The 24,821-nt window shown below is 42.0% G+C and overlaps 1 protein-coding gene across 2 annotated transcripts in view; it reads right to left on the bottom strand.

Annotated features, from left to right (window-relative positions):
* Positions 1-24,821, bottom strand: part of MON2 (MON2 homolog, regulator of endosome-to-Golgi trafficking) — a 230,655-nt gene that overhangs the window by 133,254 nt on the left and 72,580 nt on the right. For both annotated transcript variants that reach the window (XM_073620251.1, XM_073620252.1), the window contains exons 9-13: positions 23,156-23,280; positions 20,205-20,344; positions 18,894-19,047; positions 18,092-18,318; positions 12,677-12,758 (exon numbers count right to left, since the gene is read on the bottom strand). In XM_073620251.1, coding sequence (XP_073476352.1) covers positions 12,677-12,758; positions 18,092-18,318; positions 18,894-19,047; positions 20,205-20,344; positions 23,156-23,280 — 728 coding nt within the window. The remainder of the gene's footprint in view (positions 1-12,676; positions 12,759-18,091; positions 18,319-18,893; positions 19,048-20,204; positions 20,345-23,155; positions 23,281-24,821) is intronic.

Here is a 24,821-nt window from a genome sequence, read left to right as displayed (position 1 = left end):
CTTCCCGGTTATCGTCACAGCAGGACCGTGGGTGGGAGGTGGGGCAGGTCTGGACAGAGGGCAAGAGCTGCCCAACTTATTATGTTAACAAGTAGGTGATTACCTGCTTGTTAATTTGAAAAGCATCCCAGGTCTATGTGCAGATCAGTAGCACCTCCCCAGGGAAGGACATCCAGTTGCTAAGCTCAAGGCCCGCAGTCCAGACTGTCACTTAGACCAGCTCCAGACCATGGTCCGCCATTCTGCTCTATGGCCAGATTGTTCCAGTAGACACAGACAGACAGGAAGCCTTGAGGGGACATGGAGGAGGACTTGGCCTCGCCCAACAGAGCTTCAGGAAACCCAGACAAAGAGGACCCAACAACTATGGGGCTCTCAGGTTCTAGATTTCAGATTTCTCTGGAATCACTAGGAGAGCATGGTCTGGGACGTTAATAAAAATAAAAATAAAATGCTTTTTTCATTTTGGATCATTTGAATATTTTGCCATCTGTGTTCTATTGGAGAAATTTTCCCTCACTTCCTCTTCCATAGCGACGACAAGAGGTAAGAGGAAATCAGTCCAAAACTAGGAAAATCCCTGGTGACGACCTGGTCATCAGAACTAGCATCACTTTTGAAATATTTCCCCTCTATTTCTGTTCTGAAAACTCAAATTTAATTCACTTACGGTGATAATGGTCACCAGGACAATTAGAGAAGCTGAATTTCCAAACCTGACAGGGGTTCTAATCACTCTAATAATAAAAAAAATGTCTTTAATTAGAATTTACAAAAAAGACAAAAAAGACAAACTAGGCCCAAAAAGAGACAGGGTCTCAGTAGTCACAAGCACAGGCATGTGATGATGAGGGTTTCAGGAGGTCAAAGGTTAGAAATTACTGTAGACAGGAGGTGGAAATCGACCAGAGATCCACACGGTGCTTCAGAAGCAGGAGCAGCAGTGGGATTATGGTTCCTCAAGGCTGAATGACGGAACAGTGCAGATCACAGGAGAGGAGCACTCCAGTCAAAAAATTATCACAGCACTCGATCTCTTAACCTTAACCCTTACCGCAGCAAACTGGCAGTGGTGAGAAATTTAAAGAAACACCCATTGGTGGAACAATGGTAGCTTCCTAGGCTACAGTCCAACCACCCCTACTTACAAAGTTAGTCTTCAGTGACAAGATGACACCTGGGACTGTGCCACGGCTCAGGACTCTGAAAGCGAGCCTAATAAACCAGTACACAAGAGGGGTGGAAAGCACCAAATGCAGAGCCCAGTGCCTGAACGTCACATTCCAGGCTAGCCTTGCACTCGTTCAATGGAATCCAGTACTTTAAAAAAGTAATTGAGAGAAAAACAGAAGCAGCGCAGCAAAAAAAAAAAAAAAAAAATCTTGATTGCAGTCACCAAGGTTAGAAGGCTATTTTTTCAGCAAGAAAAGACATCCAATCTCCTAGGGCACTAGCAAAACCGAAGGCATGCTGGGCAGAGGAAGGCTGGATTACTGCTTTCCTGTTTGCCAGTATTCAAACCTCCTGTAGGCAGCAGTATAACCCGACTGTAGTAGAATTCCTGTGTCTTTCACTAAAATAAAAATACAACCCCAATTCCTCAAAAGTGGAGATGCTGTGTAAAATCTACATAAAATAAAATGCATTTCCAAATATCTCATATATCTATATTTTATTCACAATAGTAAACAGAAAACATATCAAATGTTTAAACTGAGAAAATGTACCGCACTGCAGTGCAAATCACATGCAATCTCTGTGCGATGCGATTTCAGCCATACAGATAGTATTCGGATCAAACTCGTACAGGACCCTTTTTTGGTCCGCAGCAAAATCGGATCACATGGGTGTGATTCCTGTCCGAATTTGCAGTTCACACTGCGATATACAAACTGATTTGGGGGCATCATTAACATTCAATTGACACTCCCAGCAGTTTGCATGGGGCAGTGTGAACTGCCGCAGGAGAGACATGCGATGTGGGAACCCACAGTGGATTTGCAGGGTTCCCGTATCGCTGCAGTGTGAACCGAGCCTAATTCTGGAAGATATCTAATAAATATAAACATAACTTTACTAGAGATAAGCAGGAAACTATACACAATAATTACATAAAAAACAAACAAAAAAAATTGTGATACATTATATGCACAGTACCTCACAAAAGTGAGTACACCCCTCACATTTTTGTAAATATTTTACTATATCTTTTCATGTGACAACACTGAAGAAATGACACTTTGCTACAATGTAAAGTAGTGAGTGTACAGCTTGTATAACAGTGTAAATTTACAAAAAAGTGTGTAAACCCCTAAGTGAAAATGTCCAAATTGGGCCCAATTGGCCATTTTCCCTCCCCGATGTCATGCAACTCGTTCGTGCTATAAGGTCTCAGGTTTGAATGGGGAGCAGGTGTGTTAAATTTGGTGTTGTCGCTCTCACTCTCTCATACTGGTCACTGGAAGTTCAACATGGCAAGGAACTCTCTGAGGATCAGAAAAAAAGAATTATTGCTCTACATAAAGATGACCTAGGCTATAAGAAGATTGCCTAGACCCTGAAACTGAGCTGCAGCAGGGTGTCCAAGACCGTACAGCGGTTTAACAGGACAGTTTCCACTCAGAACAGGCCTTGCCATTGTCAACCAAAGAAGTTGAGTGCACATGCTTAGCGTCATATCCAGAGGATGTCTTTTGGGAAATAGACGTATGAGTGCTGCCAGCATAGCCTGTCAGTGCTCAGACCATACGCCACACACTGCATCAAATTGGTCTACATGGCTGTCATCCCAGTAGGAAGCCTCTTCTAAAGAGGATGCACAAGAAAGCCGCAAACAGTTTTCTGAAGACAAGCAGACTAAGAACATGGATTACTGGAACCATGTCCTGTGGTCTGATGAGATCAAGAAAAACTTATTTGGTTCAGATGGTGTCAAGCGTGTGTGGCAGCAACCAGGTGAGGAGTACAAAGACAAGTATATCTTTCCTACAGTCAAGCATGGTGGTGGAAGTGTCACGGTCTGGGGCTGCATGAGTGCTGCCGGCACTGGGGAGTTACAGTTCACTGAGGGAACCATGAATGCCAAATGTACTGTGGACATACTGAAGCAGAGCATGATCTCCTCCCTTTGGAGACTGGGCCACAGGGCAGTATTACAACATGATAACGACCCCAAACACACCTCCAAGACAACCACTGCCTTTCTAAAGAAGCTGAGGGTAAAGGTGATGGACTGGCCAAGCATGTCTCCAGACCTAAACCCTATTGAGCATCTGTGGGGCATCCTCAAACTAAAGGTGGAGGAGGTCTCAAACATCCACCAGCTCCGTAGCGCAAGGTCTCTAATATCCACCAGCTCCATGATGTTGTCATGGAGGAGTGGAAAAGGACTCCAGTGGCAACCTGTGAAGCTCTGGTGAACTCCATGCCCAAAAGTGTTAAGGCAGTGCTGGAAAATAATGGTGGCCACACAAAATATTGACACTTTGGGTCCAATTTGGACATTTTCACTTAGGGGTGTACTCACTTTTGTTGCCAGCGGTTTAGACATTAATGGCTATGTGTTGAGTTATTTTGAGGGGGACAGCAAATTTACACTGTTATACAAGCTGTACACTCACTACTTTACATTGTAGCAAAGTGTCATTTCTTCAGTGTTGTCACATGAAAAGATATAATAAAATGTTTACAAAAATGTGAGGGGTGTACTCACTTTTGTGAGATACTGTACATGGAGCAGCCATATTTGCTATGGTTTACAGCTTGAGAATAGGTCAGTTTGCTAGCTGAAAACAATTGACTCCCCCGTGTGGGTAATATCTTTTCTCAACAGTTCAAAAATCTGAACTCCAGGAATTCAGCCACATTGTAAAATGTTCTGGATTACTAGGGGTTAAGTCCAACAAGGTGCACGTCACTTCGTGAATTTATCTCTTTAATTGACAATACTTCTGATGCTCCAAAGTTAGACCTTCTGCGACTCTGCAGCTGCAGAGTCGCATGTAGCCACTTTGCCCAGCCCTCCCCTTTTCCTACCCAATCACAGAGTACTTTGTAATATGTGAAGTCATCACAAAATAAACAGTGGAGGGAAGGAGCAGGCAGAGATGCTGCATGGGCAAAGGCAGCATCTCTCCTGTCAGGGCACTGGGAGTATGGTGACAGTTGAACTCCCAGAGCTCCATAAAAAAACTGTCAGATGTTAATAATGAAATAAGTTTAGGAGGTGGCATGCACTTTGTTGGACTTAACTCATTGTTTGGCAGCACATTTTCCAAAGCGGCTGAATTTATGTAGTTCAGCTTTAAAGTGGAACTTTAGCCATTACAACTTGATAAAAAATGTTCTTTAGCAGGGAACATACATTTCACATTAATAATTATGCTACCAAAATTAGTGTGCGCTGTAATTTGCCTCTAGCATTGTTCCTGTTTCTTCTTGCTGGAGGCTGCCATTTTGCTGAAGCCCAAACCCCCTGAAAAGCAGCAAATCATAAAGTGGAACTAAACCCATAGATTTAACAGTTTCAAAAAAACAGTTACATTCCTGGAAAGCCGGGGTTGCTAACTGTCACATTTGCTTGTGTCCTCAACCAAACTGTCAAACCATCAAATGGCTGGTGTCATAATTGATCACATGTGCAACACCATGGCAGTTGCAAACAGAAGCAGCTTCCTTGGTTGTAAAGGATAGGAGGGTTTAATTCCACTTTAAGACTGTCAGCAGATCGGCTTCTACAAACTCAGCAGTGTTTAAAAATGGAGAGCAACTGAGCATGTGCAGAGCAGGGCGAGACAGTGTATTACTGGCTTTTAAATAGTATAGGCACTTATTTTTAACGTTTTACATATTTATACCTGCAAAAGGGGGCAGCCTGAAGTGATTTAGCAAGACTTAATTTTTTTACTAAAGTTCCACTTTAAGCAGGGAAATAGTTGGGATAGTGGCTAATCTAGCCAGCCTCTACTGGCCAATGTACACATTTAATAAAATAATAACTGGAATTATACACTGGTTATTATAAACTCTGTGGGAAAATATTGTGCTTCATTTAAAGTGGGCTCTCTTAACCACAGGTGGAATTCACTAAAGCAGGGACTATACACAGAGTTTGATAAACTGTATGGTGAAAATAATATAACTGTGCTTAATCTGAAGTGGGCCCTCTTTACCACAGCTGGAATGTAGCACTTTGGGAATTACAAACAAGGTTTGATAAACTCTATGGGGAAAGTATTGTGCCAGTGCTTCATTTGAAGTGGGTTCTATTTACCATCGTTGGAATGTAGTAAAGCAGGAACTATACACAGGGTTCACTAAACTCTATGGGGAATGTAAAAGGCAGTAAACACAAACCTTTAAAGCAAATTCTAAAATGAGTGCAGCTAGACATGTGGTATTACCATCTATTCACGGGCCTTTTAAATATTTTCTTTGAATGCTTGAGTTATCCACCTAGCACATTCTCCTTAGGAGTCAGTAATCCTATAATGTACTGCCAGTTTGTCCAAGTTCAACCGGAGGTGAAGAGAACACCCACATACACAATGCTTCCCAGCAGTGCCCTACCAAAGGAAGCATGAATGGCCTATTATGCCAGGTGTGACCTGCGGTAAGGATATATGAAGAATATATCTGATAGTAAGGCAAGCAAACAGAAGCTCCCTTTTAGGTGGTGCTCACAATTAACATATCATATCCTTTCAGAAACCAAGTAGGGGTAGCCTTGAGGTGACTTTGCTTGACTTTCCATATATTCATGGGGATGAATATAGATGATCAGGCAGTGGCTCTATTGGTATACTTAACAAGTTCACATAGGATCATTGGGCTTCTAACTAACAGACAGGCCGAGGTCTAAAAATAGTAGCAGTCAGGATGTATGTCCCTGCTACTGCCGTATCCCTCTCTTTTTGTTTTATAAAAGGTTTTTATTGCCATATATATCCATACATACACTAAATTACCAAAAGTATTGTGACGCCTGCCTTTCATCACACTTTGCAGCTACAAAAGCTTCAACTCTTCTGGGAAGGCCATCCACAAGGTTTAGGAGTGTGTCTATGGCAGGGGTCTCAAACTGGTGCCCCTCCAGCTGTTATGAAACTACAAGTCCCATCATGCCTCTGCCTGTGGGAGTCATGCTTTTAACTGTCAGCCTTGCAATGCCTCATGGGACTTGTAGTTTAGCAACAGCTGGAGGGCCGCCAGTTTGAGACCCCTGGTCTATGGTAATGTTTGACCATTCTTCCAGAAGCGCATTTGTGAGCTAAGGCACTGATGTTGGGCAAGAAGGCCTGGCTCGCAGTCTCCACTCCAATTCCTTCCAAAGGTGTTGGATTTCCTGTTGGGTTGAGGTCAGGACTCTGTGCAGGCCAGTCAAGTTCCTCCACCCCAAACTTGCTCATCCATGTCTTTATGGTGTGGGGTTATTTTGTAGGGGTTGGGCTTGGCCCCTTAGTTCCAGTGAAGGGAACTCTTAAGGCGTTTTGGACAATTTCATGCTCCCAACAGTTTGGGGATGGCCTCTTCCTGTTCCAACATGACTGTGCACCAGTGCAAAGAGCAAGGTCCATAAAGACATAAATGAGCGAGTTTGGGGTGGAGGAACTTGACTGGCCTACACAGAGTCCCGACCTCAACCCGATAGAACACTTTTGGGATGAATTAGAGCGGAGGCTGCAAGCCAGGCCTTCTTGTCAACATCAGTGCCTGACCTCACAAATGCGCTTCTGGAAGAACGGTCAAACATTCCCTTAGACACACTCCTAAACCTTGTGGACAGCCTTCCCAGAAGAGTTGAAGCTTTTATAGCTGCAAAGGGTGGACCAACTCAATATTGAACCCTACGGACTAATGCCCTGTACACACGGTCGGACTTTGTTCAGACATTCCGACAACAAAATCCTAATATTTTTTCCTACGGATGTTGGCTCAAACTTGTCTTGCATACACACGGTCACACAAAGTTGTCGGAAAATCCGATCGTTCTAAACGCGATGATATAAAACATGTACGTCGGGACTATAAACGGGGCAGTGGCCAATAGCTTTCATCTCTTTATTTATTCTGAGCATGCGTGGCACTTTGTCCGTCGGATTTGTGTACACACGATCGGAATTTCCGACAACGGATTTTATTGTCATAAAATGTTATATCCTGCTCTCAAACTTTGTGTGTCGGAAAATCCGATAGAAAATGTGTGATGGAGCCCACACACGGTCGGAATTTCCGACAACAAGGTCCTATCACACATTTTCCGTTGGAAAATCCGACCGTGTGTACAGGGCATAAGACTGGGATGCCATTAAACTTCATGTGCATGTAAAGGCAGGCGTCCCAATTCTTCTGGTAATATAGTTTATGAGTACATATAAAATAATGATACACAGATCAACATTTCATTGTAACATATTCACTATATATAGCATTGAGCATACGTAGTACAATAGCATAGCTATATCTACTCAACCCTCATTCACTGTTCTTTAAATGGGGATAGAGAATGAGGAGAGGCAGTAGGTTTTAAACTTTAAAATAATAAGGAACTCAGAAAAGAAATTAAGCAGTTAGTACTATGGAGCGCAGTGGCCACAAACATGACCAAAAGTTATTCCTGTGTGTTCAATTTTCTGCTTGTATTCTGCCCATTTACTTTGACTGGATTGTTATTTTGCTTCTTGAATAAATGCAGTACAGACAGTAGTCTCGACTCCTGAACTGTGTTAATTATGAATATCTCCTGTCTCACTCAGAACTTTTATTGTATCCTTTAACTCTACCCATCAAACTATATGTTTTCAGCATTTTGGGGCATTCTCTAGCTATACAAGTCAGTTTGTATATTGGTATAACATTGTTAATTAATTTTTCCAGTCTATTAGGCTGACAGGATCTGTGTATATTCATTTTATCACAATCATTTTTCATGCATAAAAATTAAGCAGTCTAATATTTTGGTGTCCCTGTCCATAACTATAGCTTCAATAATGCCCAATAAACAGGTTACCGGCTTGCAAACATTCGGAAACCTAAAGCTATCTGCAATTAAATTTGTCACTTTCAACCAAAAAGGCTTAGCCTCTCCACAATCCTACACCATATGGGGGAAAGTGCCTTCAGTTACATGGCACTTACAATTGATTGGATATACTCTTCCTCATTTTACATAGTCTGACGGGAGTACAGTATATTATGCTTGGTAAAGACACCTTATTTGTATCATTCTATCTTTGGAGAATATGACAGTATCTAAATATGTAATTAGAACTTCTGACCCAGCCTCCTCAGATAGCTCAGGTATAAGAGCATGCCTTCCATCTCTAAAGTGAAGGCCCTGGTCTGAGTTAAAGTATAACTAAAGTTTTTTTTTTTAATTTTTTTTTTTAGCTTTGGATAGCGTGGAGAGAGGGATTAGAACTGGTAAGAAAATCACAAATTTTGGGTTATCCCTAGAAAAGTAATAGAGGGGAAATCGTCCAATGGGGACACTAGTTCTTGTGACCCTCAAAGAATTCCCTTAGTTTGCAGGGATTTCCTCTTACTTCCTGTTCGGCTATGGAAGTGAAGGAAAATCTCTGCAATGGGACACAGATGGCGAAAAAAAACTAACAAGCCTTATAACCTTCCCCTGCTCTATCAAAAAAAAAAAAAAATGGTTCTACTTTAAGGAAACATATAATTTAGAGAGTCATTTGTTGTATTCCAAGGATATGAAAGATTTAAAGCTTATTAGTAGTCAGAGTCACCTCCTATATACCAAACTGCGTGCTTAAATTGGGCATATCTATAACACCAAGATAAAGGAGAGTATTGAAGTATTATGGGATTTTTAAGGTGCACATGCTGGTAGATAGATTCAAAGAGATGCATTTAAAAGAAAAACAAACACTCTATTTTAACATTGGTTAAAAAATGTTTAAAAACAATTTTACAGCAAGTACATGTGGTACAGTCCTTATGAATACAGCAAAGTTGATGTTGTTCCCAACATGTTTTGCCATTAACCTGGGTTACCCTCAGGGGATGCTGTCCACCTAGAAACAAAAGCCTTCTAATAGAAAAAGAGATATATACACTGGTATCATTATAAAGCATTTTGGTAAAGCAAAAACAAAACCAAAATCAATAAAATATACAGATAATTTGAAAAAAAAAAAAAAGATACATGTGCATATTCGGCTCAATAATATCCCTACTCACCCCAGGATCTAAAATATATATATCAAAATGCAATCAATAGAGATTTGGGGATTCTACACACTCCACACCTTTTTTACCATTTATTTAGTTGGTCCTTAAATGCCTCCTATGGTCACCTGCAGTCCTTGGCTTGCTGTGGCGTGTGTAGAATCCCCGAATCTCCATTGATTGCATTTTGATATATCTATTTTAGATCCTGGGGTGAGTAGGGAAACCTTTGAGCCGAATATGCACATGTATCTTTTTTTTTTATTATTATATTTTCGCTAACACTTCTAGAGGATACTAATGCCACTAAAAGAACCGTTTTTAAAGTTAGAAGTCTCATGGGTAAATCTTCTAGAGGACCAAAAGGTTCTTTACAGAAACTTTGCAGTACTGTGGATAGGTCCCAAGGAGGGAGCTTGTTAGAGTTGGGAGCTTTTTTTCGACTTATAGCTGTGAGAAATCTCACGATTTTGATCTTCTATTTGCCTATGATCTAGGAAGCTAGATAGTGCCGACACCTGTACTTTGAGGGTACTGACTGCTAGATTTAGGTCTGTCCCAGCTTGGAGAAAATCCAGAACTGCCAGAATCATAGGCCTGGAATTTCTGTTTAATCGTACACCAGGCCCCGAATTTCTTCCAGATCTTATTGTATATATGATTAGTGCAAGGTTTCCGGCTACTAAGAATAGTGTCTATTACTTTTGCCAATTGCCCTTTTTGTCCTAAAAGCTCCTTTTCAGTAGCCAGGCCTTCAGAGAAAGACGGTTCACCTCTGGATGATTCACCATCCCTTGATGTATGTGATCTGGCCTGCAAGGAAGTCTCCAGGGATACTCTGTGCTGAGTTTTAGTAGCCCTGAGAACCATGCTCTCCTTGGCCAGAAAAGAGCAATTAAAATGACCTTTGCTCTTGAGAATATTTTTTTTCTGGATGATCTTCAGTATGTGTGCAAATGGTGGAAATGCGTATACCAGGTTGGCTTCCCAAGGTTGGGATAGGGCATCTAGGCCCGAACTGGAGGGGGTCGCGCTGGAGAGAGAAGAATTGGTCCACCTTCCTGTTCTCTCTTGTAGCGAAGAGGTCTATTTGGGGAACTCCTCATTTTGCCACTATTTGTTCGAACACCCTTTGATTTAGACACCACTCTGTTTGGGAAAGAGTCTCCCTGCTTAGAGCATCTGCCAGGGATTTAAATTCCCCTTTTAAATGATAGCAGATTTACTTCTGCCCACCCTAGAATCTTTTCTGCTATACTCAAAAGGCCTGCCACTCTTGTACCTTCCTGTTTGTTGATATAACTTATGGTAGTGATATTGTCCAAATGGACTTGGACATGCTTTCCAATCAGGGCAGGGTCAAAGGCTTTGAAGGCCATTTGAACATCTTTCAATTCTCTTGCATTGAAAGAAAGGCGGGTCGTTCGGTTGTTCCAGACTCCCTGGACCATCTGTTCTCCCGAGTGGGCTTCCCACCCCGACCACCCGCGTCCGTAGTGACCTGACCGTTACTGGATGGTGTTGTGACCAAAGACGCCCTACTGAGAAGTTTTACGAGTTCAACCACCACTTGATTTATAAGATCGTTTTCTGCAGGATCTTAGCCCGGTTTGGGAGAGAATCCTTCTTCCCATCCCAGATCGAGAGCATGAAAGACTGGAGTGCTCTCATCTGAAATTGGGCCCACTGCACCCCTGGGATAGCTGCCATCAGTTAAAAGTTTTTTTGTGGGACAATTGAAAGACCTTCCTCCTCTCTCAGTAAGGATTATTCAGCCTATAGAGGTTTATGAAAATTTCTTTAAAAAGTAGCAATTAGTTGCCTTTGTTGTTGTGGAAGCATCAAAATGATGGATATATTAGTTGAGATGCTAACAGTATACCCTTAAATCTGGCAGTGCTAGTCCTATCACCCTTGGTGTTTGGTAGCTGCAAGGTATCAAGTGAAAGTCTCAGTTCAGAAGCTAGCCATAGGAAGGAAATGATCAGAGAATTAAAGGACTGGAAAATCTGTTTGGTAAAATGAAGTAGATAAAAGTGAGTAGATAAAAAATATAGGCAAAAAGATCATTTGGCCCAACAAAGTCAAGGGGAGATATTTTCATTTCAGTATAAGTTTTAAATGCTTGAACAACTCATTTCAAGTTGTTATTTATGTATGTAGACAAAGTAAATCGTATATTTATACCTAGATATTTGAACAGAGATTTAGCAGGAATTGTCATGGGATACATTGAGGGAACATCTATCCTTCTCTTATAATCAGTGGGGAAAATAGCTGACTCAATCTAGTCAATTCTAGCTGTTGTATCTCTTAGCAAGTCCCAGCTGTTTTTTCTCACATTTATCATATTTTTTTCCTCACTTTGGGCTATATGATTTTGTTTTAAATTTAAATTTTTCTGCTTTCATATATTGTTTGTACACTTGATGTTGATTATGTTTTCACATCGCTACTGATAGAGTGGTGAATTTTGCACTGGGATAAGATTCATACTTTGTTATACATATATTTTATGAAGTCCCAGATGTCGCTTTGACAGCCGTAAATTGCCGATAACGGCAGTGGGGAAGCACAGGCAGAAGAATAGGACAGGGTGTGTTATGTATGCCTCTGTACTTCAATTGAATTTATAAGGGCATACGCAGCATGCCTAATGCCCACATTACGTTAAACACAATAGACATGCTTCGACATTTATTTGCATTTAAGCAGAACTCCAAGCAGATAACAGATCAAATTTAGGGAAGGTAAAGCTGACAAGTTAATACCTTTTTAAATGTATATTGTTCATGGCTTCTTTATCCTACAGAGATTATAGCCCTCCAGCTAAGGGCAGCAAATTGGTAGTCCTCTTTTTCCCTGTAATTCTGCCAATCACAGGAAAAACAATGAAAATATCCTTGGATCAAGAGTAGTTTAAGATGGGAAAATATTACAATGAATCATAATGAAATGGAAACATGGTCAGATTTAAATGTCAACTTCGAATACATTGTGAAATTATTTCTGGAGAATACAAATTTTTTATACAATTCGGGGGGGGGCGAATACTAGCAGAAAACTATGAAGGAAGATAGGCCACACAGAAGTAGGAGAGGGTAACAACAAATGAGGACATAGTGCATGTTTTCTTTTACTGCAAAACCTAGCATTTTTATTTTCTAAATTGTGTTTACTACTCACAGTTGAGATGACTGTAAGGTTTCAGTTCTGCTTTGAGCTCACATTCACTAATACACAGTAAGCACATTACAAGACGCCAGTGATTTTTATGCTAACATGCATGTCTTAAATCATATTAGCGAACCAGGTCCAGCACTGTTAATCTTATGCTGAGAAGTCTATCTTGGATTTCATCTGCAATGCAATGTAATGCAAAGCAATGACAGCGCCTTCACCCTGTAATAACCTCTCACTACATTGCCTTCTATGTTGTTAATCTGATAGTACAAAATTTGTGCTGGGGCATAGTTTTACAACTTACCTTGCATCTAGAAGCAGAGAGAGAGCAGCGAGAAGGCCACACCAGCAGGCATTAATCATTTCTTCCCAAACAGTTCTACCAACTAAACAAGAATGACAATAAAGGAGGATTATACTAACAGATTTAAAAATACACACTACTATTAACCACTTCTGGACCGCCCCACGTACATTTACTGCGGCAGGGTGGCCCGGGTGCGCAAAATCACGTACCTGTACGTGATTCTGTGCACACAGTTTAGGGGGCGCGCGCCGCTCCTGCTGTGATTGGACACAGCAGGAGCCAATCAGTGGGTTCAGTGGTCTTGATCCACTGATCATTCTGTGGAGAGATGGATTAGCCGTGTGCTGATGTAAACAAAGCACACCGCTGATCTGTCAGGGAGGAAGAGCGAGAGATCGTGTTTCAGCTAAGCTGAACCACAATCTCTTTTCCTCCAGTGACACTTCCCCCTACAGTTAGAAACACCTCCCAGGGAACACATTTAACCCCTTGAGCACCCCCTTTTGTTAGCCCCTTTCCTGCCAGTGTCATTTATACAGTGATCAGTGCATTTCACCAATCAATATAGGCTTATTTTTACCAAAAATATGTAGCAGATTACATATTGGCCTAAATTAATGAAGAAATTCGTTTTTTTTTTTTTACATTTTTTGGGGATATGTATTATAGCAGAGAGTAAAAAAATATTGTTTTCTTTTCAAATAAAAAAATAAAAATTGTCCGTCTTTTTGTTCATAGCGAAAAAAATAAAAACCGCACAGTTGATCAAATGCCACCAAAAGAATGCTTGGATTTTTGTATTCAGCGTAAAATCCATTTCTCCGAGTTAGTCGACGGACACATCGCCTTCTTAATCTTGACCATTGGGTTATATCGCCTCTGCAGGAGTAGGACTAGGCAGAACATAAAACTTGGCTACGCCCCATGGGCCGTCCTCAGTCAGTATATAACCCCCTCCCTGCTCTAGGTATTCAGTTTAGTAGCAAGCAGTAATAGAAGTATCAAAACTCCATAGAAGGGTGGGTGCTGTGTCCGAAGAACTTGGAGAAATGGATTTTACGGCGAGTACAAAAATCCCATTTTCTTCTTCGTTCATCAACGGACACAGCGCCTCCTTAATCTTGACCATTGGAAAGTCCAAAAGCAGTGCCAAAGAAAAAATGAGGGGTGGGGAATATAAGGAGCCCCATCTAAAAAATAAAAATTTGAAGAAAGAAAAACACTCCTCAAGAGGGAACCCCCCTCTTAAACAGCAGCCTGCAAAACCTTGCGGCCAAAAGAAGCATGCGCAGATGGCAAAATATCTACTTTATAGAAATTAGTGAAGGTATGCACCGACAACCAAGTGGCCGCCTTGCAAACCTGTGATACTGACGCTTGATGACAGAAGGCCCAAGAAGTACCATGCGCCCGAGTAGAATGTACCGTGACAGGGAAAGGAGGAACCCGACCTTTAATAGAATAGGCCTGAGTCACCGTCTGTCTGATCCATCTGGAGATGGTAGCCGAAGAAGTGGCCAGCCCTTTCCTTGGTCCTTGTGTAAGTACAAAAAGCGAGTCTGACCTCCGTGTCTGCCAGATACACCCCAATCGCACGAACCACAACTAAGGTATGAAAAGCAAATTCCTTGGGATGGGCCAGCTTGGCACACAAGGACAGCAACACAATGTCCTCATTCAAATGGAAGTCAGAGACAACCTTGGGCAGAAATGACAGACAGGGACGAAAAACCACTTTATCCCTAAGGAGTACTAAATAGAGACTACGACAGGATAATGCCGCAAACTCAAAAACCCAGCGGACTGAGGTAATAGCCACCAAGAATGCCACATTCTGGGACAACATAGGTAAGGAAATCTCCCGAATATTCTCGAATGGAGGTTTTTGGAGAACCGATCGTACAAAATTTAAATCCCATGGCGACAAAAGAGACCATACAGGTGGAGCCACATGCCAGACTCCTTGAATGAAGGTACGAACTAAAAGAGTGAGTGGCTAAGGGTCGCTGAAGGAAGATTGCTAAGGCAAACACCTGGCCCTTGATGGTACTCAAGGCCAACCTTTGCTTAACACCCTGTTTAAAGGCCAAGATCCAACCTATAGAAAAGGAGCGAGGGTGAGCACTAATTGACTCACACCAAGAAATGTACGCTTTCCGCGTACGATGGTATATCTTACTGGAAGTCGACTTCCTCGCCTTCAACATAGTAGGGATCACTTATCCCGACAAATCTGTCTCTTAGTACCTGGCTTTCAATGGCTAGGCCATTAAAACCAGCAACTGTAAAGAAGGATGGTAAATCAGCCCTCGGAACAACTAGTCCTCTCTGAGAGGTAGCTCCCAAGGGACGTTTACGGCCACCAGAATGACCACAAGACTTTTGCCCTGGGTCCTTCGCAGGCACAGCAAAAGAAGGTGTTGGCCCCGCAGTGGCACTAGGGCGACTGCAGCGTCTACCAAAGGAACCCTTAAGATTGCCACGAGTCTCTGTAACTTCCTGTTGAACTGAACCTGCTGAAGGGGCCGAAGTTTGAGTAGAAAAAACTACTAACCTGGTCAGCATTAACTCCAGAGTCAGACGCAGGTAATTACATTTTCTGGACAGGGATAGCGGGGACTTTGGGTAGTTCAGACGTCAACCGAACCTTTTCAGGAATTATATCCACATAAGGAAACTCCGGGTTCCCTAAAGCGGACAAACTCCCAAAAGGTTCCATTTGTTGACCCCCTTTATGCTCACGAAGGAGGTCCACAAAGCTGGAGACCAGTGAAAATGTCCCCCACCCCAGTAATGGGTGAGGGCAGAACTTCATGCTGAAGGAGTTTTGTCAGCGGATCCAGAGAAGCCAGCTCTAGGCTTACCAGACCACGATTGCTTTGAATTTCCCGGGGCAGTCTTGAGAGATCAGTTTCCTTTATCTGCCCGAAATAATTTCCCATGGGCTGAGAAGGAAGGCCCCCATCTGCGACGAGGCTCCTTCCCTTTCCTAGATTGTGGCAGGAAGGTGCTCTTCCCCCTGTGACAACCTTAATAATGTCATCCAAGCCCCAAACAGGCGTTTGCCTTGAAAGGGCAGATCAATGAGATTCTTTTTTAGAGGCTTGGTCTGCAGACCAATTCTTAAGAGACACCACACAGCCAAGCTTTCTGTTTCAGTGATTAGACAGCACAGGAGCTGCATCCAAGGCTGTATCACAAATAAACTGCAACTCATCTACCAACTAGTCCGCTAAATCAACATAAGTCGTGGGAACCTATTCACTACTCAGACCCTGGCGCAGAAGGTTGACCCATTCAGTTAGGGTCTGCGACATCAGGGCCGGGGCCAAGACTGGAGGCAATGCTGAACCAGCCATAGTAATCATGCTGCGTGCCACAGCCTCTGCTTTCCTGTCAGCCAGGTCCTTAAAGGATGTGGATTACTCTACTGGGATCATGGTTGCTTTATTCAACCTGGAGACAGGAGGGTCCACCACTGGTGGAGTAGTCCACTTTTTTAAAAGTGATTCCTCAAAGGAATAATGTACTGAGAAACATTTGGGGATCACAAAGGGTGACTTTGGTTGTTCCCATTCCTTATAGGTAAACCTGTCAAAATAAGGCAGATAAGGAAACACCTTAGGTGTGCGAGGTGACTTATGTGTACCAAAAGACACAGCAACGTCCGTGACCCCCTCAGCCGCATCCTCCATTTTTAAACCGCAGTAATAAGTGTGTCCAGCTTTTTCACTCGCTGCTGTGACCATAGAGGATTCATCCTCACTATCGGTCAGGTCAGGGGCCGTGATATCAAGCTCCCCTGGACGGCCCGCGCCCCTAGCAGCATCAGTCTCTGAATCAGATGAGACAGACTGAGCAGGGGAAGGCGGGGACGCTTCCTTCTGGGCCTTTACCCACACGCTAATTCCACCCGGAATACCAATGACTCTAGGACCGCTGTCAGCGCAATCATGGGTAGCTGGGGTTCAGAGGGACCTGCCACCTCCAAGAGGGGGTCAGTGGGGGAGATGTGACCCTGAGGCTCCATAGGGAAAAGAAAGACCCTGCAGTACGAAAAATTGGCCGCCGACCATTTGATATGCTGACGCATGCTGCCAGGAACCTCTCTGTGCCCTCAACACTCTGCAAGGGGACCCCCCAAAAGGTACTGTACTACGCCAGGCAGGGTGAACATTTAAGGGGACTCCGCTGTGCACTCTGCACCACGACCCCCCACACAGTAGGGCATGCACCTAGGGGTCCTGGAACCCCCCCATACCGCCAGGGCAGGACACATACCACCTCAAGACCTTAACAGAAGGGGAATGGTGGGGGAGACCCCCAGGGGTCTCTGCCGCCTGCCCTGGGACCCCTGAGGGACTTTTGGGATGGGAGGAGGGAACCCGCAGTCAGGCCCGACCATCCCTGGAGGGTATTCCCCGTCCACCCCAAACCGCACAAAGGGGGAGAGGGGGGACTGTACTTACTGATCCATGGTGCAGGTAACAATCCAGATAGAACTCCTTGCCACCGCAGTGGAGGAGCTGTCAACCAAGGGAACGCTGCAACTCAGACCAGAGCCCGGTTGTATGCGACCCTGACATTTAGCTCGCGGGCCAGCCGCTGTCCGTTGAGGCTATGTAGTGGCCTCCCTAGCACGTAGCTGTGGTCTGCACGCGCTCGCTGGCTGGGCTGGGAAGACCAATGGATCTAGATTATCCAGCCCGTCCCCCAGCCCGTCCCCCAGCCCGGCAGTTGATTGTAGATCTTCCAAGAGAAAATGCATGGAAGAAAGAGACGAAAAGCAAAATTTGCTAGGAACACAAGATCCCAGCAAGGAGTTAGGTCCTTACTCCTAACTAGACAGAAATAAACTAAATACCTAGAGCAGGGAGGGAGTTATGTACTGATTGAGGACGCCCATGGGGCGTAGCCAAGTTTTATGTTCTGCCTAGTCCTACTCCTGCAGAGGCGATATAACCCAACGGTCAAGATTAAGAAGGCGATGTGTCCGTCGATGAACAAAGGAGAAAAAGGGACATCAATTTTATTAGAGTACAGCATTGCAAGACCAAGCAATTGTCAGTTAAAGTGATACAGTGCTGTATCGCAAAAAATGGTGTGGTCAGGAAGTGGGTAAAACCTTCCGGGGCTGAAGTGGTTAAAAAAGATAGATAACAAGTTGATGTAGAAGACATATAGTGTTAGAATTTTTTGTTTTAAGTAGACAAGCCAAAAAAACGGTCAAAAAAACGGACAAACGGTCCAGTTGTCGACCAATCAAGGAGCTCTCTCTGTTGCATTTTGCAGTCAGAACTCTGTGCAGTATCGCGATACCCACTACCCATTATAAATCAGCCCCTCAGAAAAGTTGAATGATACATTTTTTAAGTAATGCATTAGTCTTATAAAAACAAATCATCACATAACCTGGTTCTTGCTCCGGTGGGTCAGACACAGTTCTTAGGTCTTTTTGATCACTAGTTTGTGATGGAGTCTCTTCCGCTGAAATTTGGGAGTCTGTTTCAGCCTGGCCAATTTCTCCTTCAATCATGGTGGTGATGCCCCGCACAAGATCTAACAAGCAGTGAAATGCCACTGACATGGCATATCCCTCTGGGATGGTAGGTGGCTCTACCTTATCCAGCATTTCAAGACTAAAAAGAATAAGTGAATTTGTTTATTCTTCTTACTGTAAAATGTAATGCATATTTATAATTCAAGGTAATTGTAAGTCAAACATTCACTTTAAATCTCTACAAGTAATTTGAAAATGTTTTTAACAAAATCGTCATTGAAGTAAAGGACATTTCAGGCTAAAATGCGATACACTGAAAAATCATACTACATTTTCCATTTTTATTCTAGATTAAGCAATAAAGTTCACTGGTTGAAATCAAAGTGCTAGCCTCCCACTCACGACATTACCATCATTTATGTATGTTCAAACCAGGGAACTGAACTAGGACTGATTAGGATTTACAGCAAAGAGTAAGGTCAAGGTTATGAACCTACAATCAATTAGTTTTGTCACTGGAGATCCTGAGGCAAGCAAAAGTTTGTGCCTAAAAAGTGTTGAACATAAAGCCAGGTTTCATCTAAAATTGTATTTTTCATCAAAACTCTAAAATATAGAGAAAAATAATTACAATGCCCTGAAATGCCCTGTCCCAATGCAAAAATATTTAAGATATTAACTGGCTAAAACCATATTTTAATTGTCTCAACTTACTAAGTTGCCTTGGCGCTGCCTTGAACAGAAATGGTCATTATAGGGATCCAGGTACCTCTGTACTCAAAGGCAGGGAGTACACTTGCATTGCCAGCAGCTACTACCATCCCTGGAGTGCTTTGATTAGCAGCAGGACCACTGGAGATGGAACCAGCTGTCATTAAGAAGAAAACAAAAAAAAACATTTATAAAGTAAAATATACCACTGAGCTAAACAAATTCTAATCATAAGACTAAGCTACATACAATATCTATGAACTGCAAAGATGCACTCCCCAAGCACTGCTTGCATCTAAATTGGTAAGCATAAGGAATTTAGATACACTGGAACAAATGTATTGCTAAGCTGTTCCCATGCCTCAATCTGCCATCCAAACTTAGAGATACTAGAACTTTAGCCTTAAGATGAGGCATTCCTCCTGCCAAACCTGTCACTGCTGATGATGTATGAACCAGGGAAAGACATTAGCTCATAAAACTCAATAGAAGAGCCACAACATTTTCTGTCACTCTGCGTTATGTAAAAGAGAGGTGGACAGAGGCTGCTAGATAATTAATTGCATATCTGTCCCCTTCTCGCTGCTTGAAAAAAGAAATACATATGGCTATGATATGATGTTTAAGGGCCGCACACACGGGCCAAATATCGGGCAGCCTCGTCCGGTTCAATAGAAACCATCCGACATTCAGCCTGTGTGTACAGCAGCTGGTGCGACAGAAGCCGGCTTTTGTCAAAGAGGCATGACCGAAAAAGGTCTGCCGATCGGCATCTGATCAGCCCCGCCCCCTGTCAGAAAACAATAGCTCAGCATCGGAGATCGCTGTACTAACATCAGATTGTTAATACAGCGACTCTTCCCGAGCTATTCATTTTTTTTTTTTTTGTTCAGCCCACTGGGTTGAACGGAAAAAACTCATAGTGTGTACTAGGTACACACGGCAAGGTTTTTTTTTTTGAGCTCTGGAAGAGGTCGGTGTACTAACCATGCGATTTTAGTACAGTGATCTCCCCGGTGAGCTATTGTGTTCTGACAGGGGGTCTGCCCCCCCCCCCCATCCTGCCAGAACACACCAGTCAGCTGCCGATTTTCCAGCAACTCTTTTGACAGAAGCCGTCCATGAGATAGGCTTCCGTCAAACAAGGACCCATACACACGGGCCGAATGTCAGCTGGTATCTACTGTACCGGCTGATTCCAGGCGATATTTGGCCGAGGCTTTCGTTTTCAAAAATATTCGATTAGATTAGCGCTTTAGTTTTAACCAAAACATACAAAATTATAGAAACATTCCACAAGAAGAAAAAGAATACCATTTGGGTTGGATGTGTTTGATGCATTTCCAGTACTTGGAATAAGGAAAAGTGACTGAATAAAGGATCCCAGAGCATTGACAATATCCCGAAAAACTTTAGTGGAGTGTTGCTTCATGTCATAGGACTGGCAGAAAGACCTGGGTGTGGTAAAAGTATTCTTGTTATGATTTCTGCATTGATATGAAACCAATATTTTTAGAAGCATCATTCTAAGTCAGAACATACAAGAGCTTTAACAATACCAATGAAAAATACACAAATACATAAAATACTTTGAGAACTTTGTTAAAGTAAGGGGAGATCTTAAAGCAATAGATTTGAAAAATCAGAAGTGTTATATATTGAGGTTCCAACCCTTTCAGAAAAGTCAGGTTCTATGCATGGATTTAAAGGAGAAGTGTGGGAAATAAAAAAAATAAACATACAGGTACATACTCGCATAAATTGCTGCAGTATCAGTCTAATGCTGCAGTATCAGTCTAATGCTGCAGCGGTCCCCCTCTGGCTCTAACACCAAGAACTGAGCGATCATATGACCAATGATTGCTCAGTTCTCGGTCTGCTCTGAGCAGAGAAAGGTAACTCCCAGTCACAGCTCACTGCTCTGCCCTTCCAGCACTCCCTGGAGCGCCAGGCTGTAGAGGGGGCAGGAGAAGCCGATGCAAGCACTATTGTCAAGATCCTTTCAGAGCCCGGACAAGCTCTGTGACATCAGCCAACAGGCCTTTGCCTACTGTCAGCCGATTCTGGGTCACAGGAGTGCAAAAGTAAATGCACTCTTATGACCCAGAAGACAAGTATGGCCATAAAAACTTTGACCAGACATCTCTTTTAAATACTTGGAGGGAGGGTGAATGTTTGAATCAATGCAAAGGATAGTTTCACAGTAAGGAAGCAGCACAAGAAAATTATCGAAGGTTTAAGACAAACATGTGAAAAGTTGTTTATAAGCAGAGAAAAGTTTGTAAAGGAGTTCATATCCAAACAGCCTAAAAGGAAGACAAAAAAAGAAGCGAACTGCTAAAGGCTTTGTACAGTAGGCAAGAATGGGAATTTTATATTGTATCCTGTAGGAAATTGATGAACTAAAAAAAATGTAGTTTTTACAGCAGAGTGTTAGATGGAATACTGCACAACAGTGTTTACACCTTAAAGCCATATTAAACCCAGATCAAACGTTATTAAATTGCAGCTCACCAAATCTTATATGTGACAGCTCCATTCGTTTTCTTTTTTAGGCTTTTTTCCTTTGTTTTCACCTGGTGATTCAGCCAGTAAGTCTGTTATCTTTCAACTTACTTTAACAGATCAAACTGTCCAAACAAAGTAGCACTTAGATGGTTGAGACAAACCAATTACCGCTGACAGAGGTGCTTAAAGTGATCAGCTTTTATTCACTTATGGATAACTTTTATCCCATAAGAAAAAAAAAAGTTTGCTGCTTATAAAGTGTAAGCTGGACCTCAGCTTCAAATTGTTAGTCAAGTTCATAAATCTGCTAGTGCATCTAACACCACCCTCCCCAGATTGACAATGCTGCTGTCCAAAACGTGTCTGGTTTACAACTTCAAACAGAATGCAGACACCCTAAGACAGGAAGTGTGTTACTGGCTGGATCACCAGGGGAAAAAAAAAACCTTAAAAAAAGAAAACTAATGCAGCCACATCTAAGAATTGGTAAGCTACAATAAATTAAATTTTTTTTTTCAGAAAGAAATTCCCAAAGGAAAAATCTATGCACTTTACTGGTACCAAGGAAGACAATCCATTTACTTACATTTACAAAACATAATGTATATTACTCCCTTCGCCTGGCAAATTATGAACTGTGCACATATACAAGTTATAAACTGTATGTATAATATGTCCTATTTTTTAGTCAGGTTATTTACCATCGTCTCCAAGAAATAAGATCCTAAAGAAGCATACTGTGTGAAACGCATTGATCTCTTGGATTACATTAGACGGAGGAGTGAATTGAATGTGATACCTGTATACACACTATTTGATAAGATGTAACAAACTTGGGATTTATTTCCCAATTGGTGTTTTATCCATGTTGGCTTTTAACTTTGTAATAAACCGACTGTCATTTTACACGTGTAGGTCTTCCTTGGTACCAGTAAAGTCTGTACATTTTCCCTTTGTGATTTTTTTTCCTGATACATAATTAGGATGTGGTGCAAATAAATGGCAGCTATTTCTAAATATCGTACATTTTTGTTTAATACAGCTTTAGGGTGGGGCATAATTGTTAAAAAAAAAAAAAAATACAAGCAAATACGTTACACATGAATGCAATTTTGGTACAAATATAAGTAATGAAGCATGCTGGCTGATCCTACTCCAGGTGTAAAACACATGGATTTATTTTCTTTTATTGATTTTCGCTATTTAATTAGGGCCCATGCTGTAACATAAAACAAGTTCTGAAGCTTAGGGGTTCAAGACCACTATTATTACCTGCTGGTGACACATGGAATTACAAGGCTACCATAAAATACACATGGGAACAACTTTATTTCATTGGGTGGACTCTGGTACAAGCAACAGAGATGCCCCAAAAAAATAAAAAAATATTACTACACAGAGCAGTCCCAACCAAACCAAGATTTGTTGATGGAAAATTTCTTTAAAATACAAATCCAGACCATAGGGTTAACATGATCCAAACTCTGGACCTGGATTTTCTAAATCTGTCTATACTGCTAGATTGTAAGCTCTAATGAGCAGGGCCCTCGGATTCCTCCTGTATTGAATTGTATTGTAATTGTACTGTCTGCTCTTGTGTTGTAAAGTGCTGCGCAAACTGTTGGTGCTATATAAATCCTGTAATAAGAATACTGATCCTATAGTATTATTAATAGTTAATAGATCAATAGTCATCAGATGTAGCTTTGAGATTTGTTTTGCTTTAAAAACTGAGTGTGTGAATGTAAATCATTTACCTGAGAAGCTGAGGTTGAACACAAAGCCTATGTATGGACTCCACAGCTACAGCTCGGAGCCACTGTGGTTTATCAGCATCCAGGAATTTCACTAGCAGCGATAAAAAGATTTCACACTCTGTCACCTAAAAGAGTTCAGGTTAAATAAGTTAATTTAGCACAATTTGAAAGAAAATGACCATTTGTGATAAACCAAATAGGAATCTTTAAAACTACAAGTAAAACACCTGTATGCAGCAGTGACCTATTGTGGATTTTATTGTATCCCCTCCCCCAAGCAGATAGTGCACCAAACTCTTACCTACCTTCTATACTTCACAAGCCATGTCAGTGTTGGTGCATACCAGTAATCCAGTAGAACAAGATTTAGGAATACACTATTAGAATGGAAGGACTGCTGTGTATTTTTTATATGTTTTTTAACAAGGGGAGTATATTTGCAGACTATAAATATATATGGTGCTTGCATCTGACTGCCATTATAATGTTATGCATAGCAAAAAAAGCTCAATATCCCTTCACAAGGAGCCCTCAGCTGCTGAGTTGAAAGGCCTGGGCAAGCTACTCTTCGGCCAAAATAAGATAAACTTATTTCTAACATAAGGCTGCTTACACACTGATCCCTTTTTATTCCGGTTAAAAAAAAAAAAAGCAGAACTCTGATCTATTGCAGGCCTGCTGCGTTTTAAAAAAATCCTGCTGGCCACATATTTGGTGCAGAAAAAAAAAAAAAACCCACACACACCAAAAACACACCTCCCCACTGAAATGAATGGAAACCATATCAACAAGGGAGCAAAAACTTTTTTGGTGCAGGTTTAAAGTTACATGTTTTTTTTTTCACAGGTGCAAAACGCAGCGGAAACACGACAAAAGCACAGTAAAAACACATATGTGCTTTTAATGCGCTTTTGCAACGGAGCAGTTTGAAAGTAGCCCAAGTCTTTATACAGCTAATATACACAGCTATGACCTAGGTTGTCCTTTAGTAAACAGCCTGCTACAGACAACGACACCCTTCCTTCACAATCCATACAACTTTAAAGGCGGAGGGCTGTAAAATGGCGAGTGGCCCCCAATAATAGGATTTTTGTACTTATTGTAAAACCTGGAATCTGATACAGGAGAGTCTGAAGTTTTTCCTGTGGAAGAAAACGCTGTGCCCAGCACTAGACCCAGATGTCCAAATGCTAAGTTTAGTTCTTGTGACCATTTATGAAGGTTCAGAATCCACCCGAACCACTGTAACTTCTGGATAGTCAAAGCCTCATTGTCTAATATAGCTCACACCAGCTATTCCTTCAACAGGAAATTGTCTAAGTATCCCATAAAGGGGATGTCACAAGAGCGCTGCAGGGCTAATACTAGGGTTATCCCTTTGGTGAACACTTAAGGTGCAGATCACAAGCTAAAGGGCAGGGAAAATAAACTGGTAGTGTACTCCACAGTAAAAATGTTAAAAAATTAGATGTGCTAGAAAGATTGGGCCACAGCGTGGTGGTCTCGGCCAACACCGGCTCCTTACGGACTCAGTTCATGAGCCACGAGACTCATCCCAGCCCACCTACCTGCTCTGTGCAATGGTTTCCCATTAATTTCTATTTTAAACTGAATGGGTTGTTTTACAAGGTGATCGCTTACAATCGCTTTAATGCAGAGAATGCAT

The sequence above is a fragment of the Aquarana catesbeiana genome, linkage group LG03 (genome assembly GCF_042186555.1).
Source record: "Aquarana catesbeiana isolate 2022-GZ linkage group LG03, ASM4218655v1, whole genome shotgun sequence".
NCBI lineage: Eukaryota > Metazoa > Chordata > Amphibia > Anura > Ranidae > Aquarana > Aquarana catesbeiana.
This window is presented reverse-complemented; position numbering and strand designations above follow the sequence as displayed.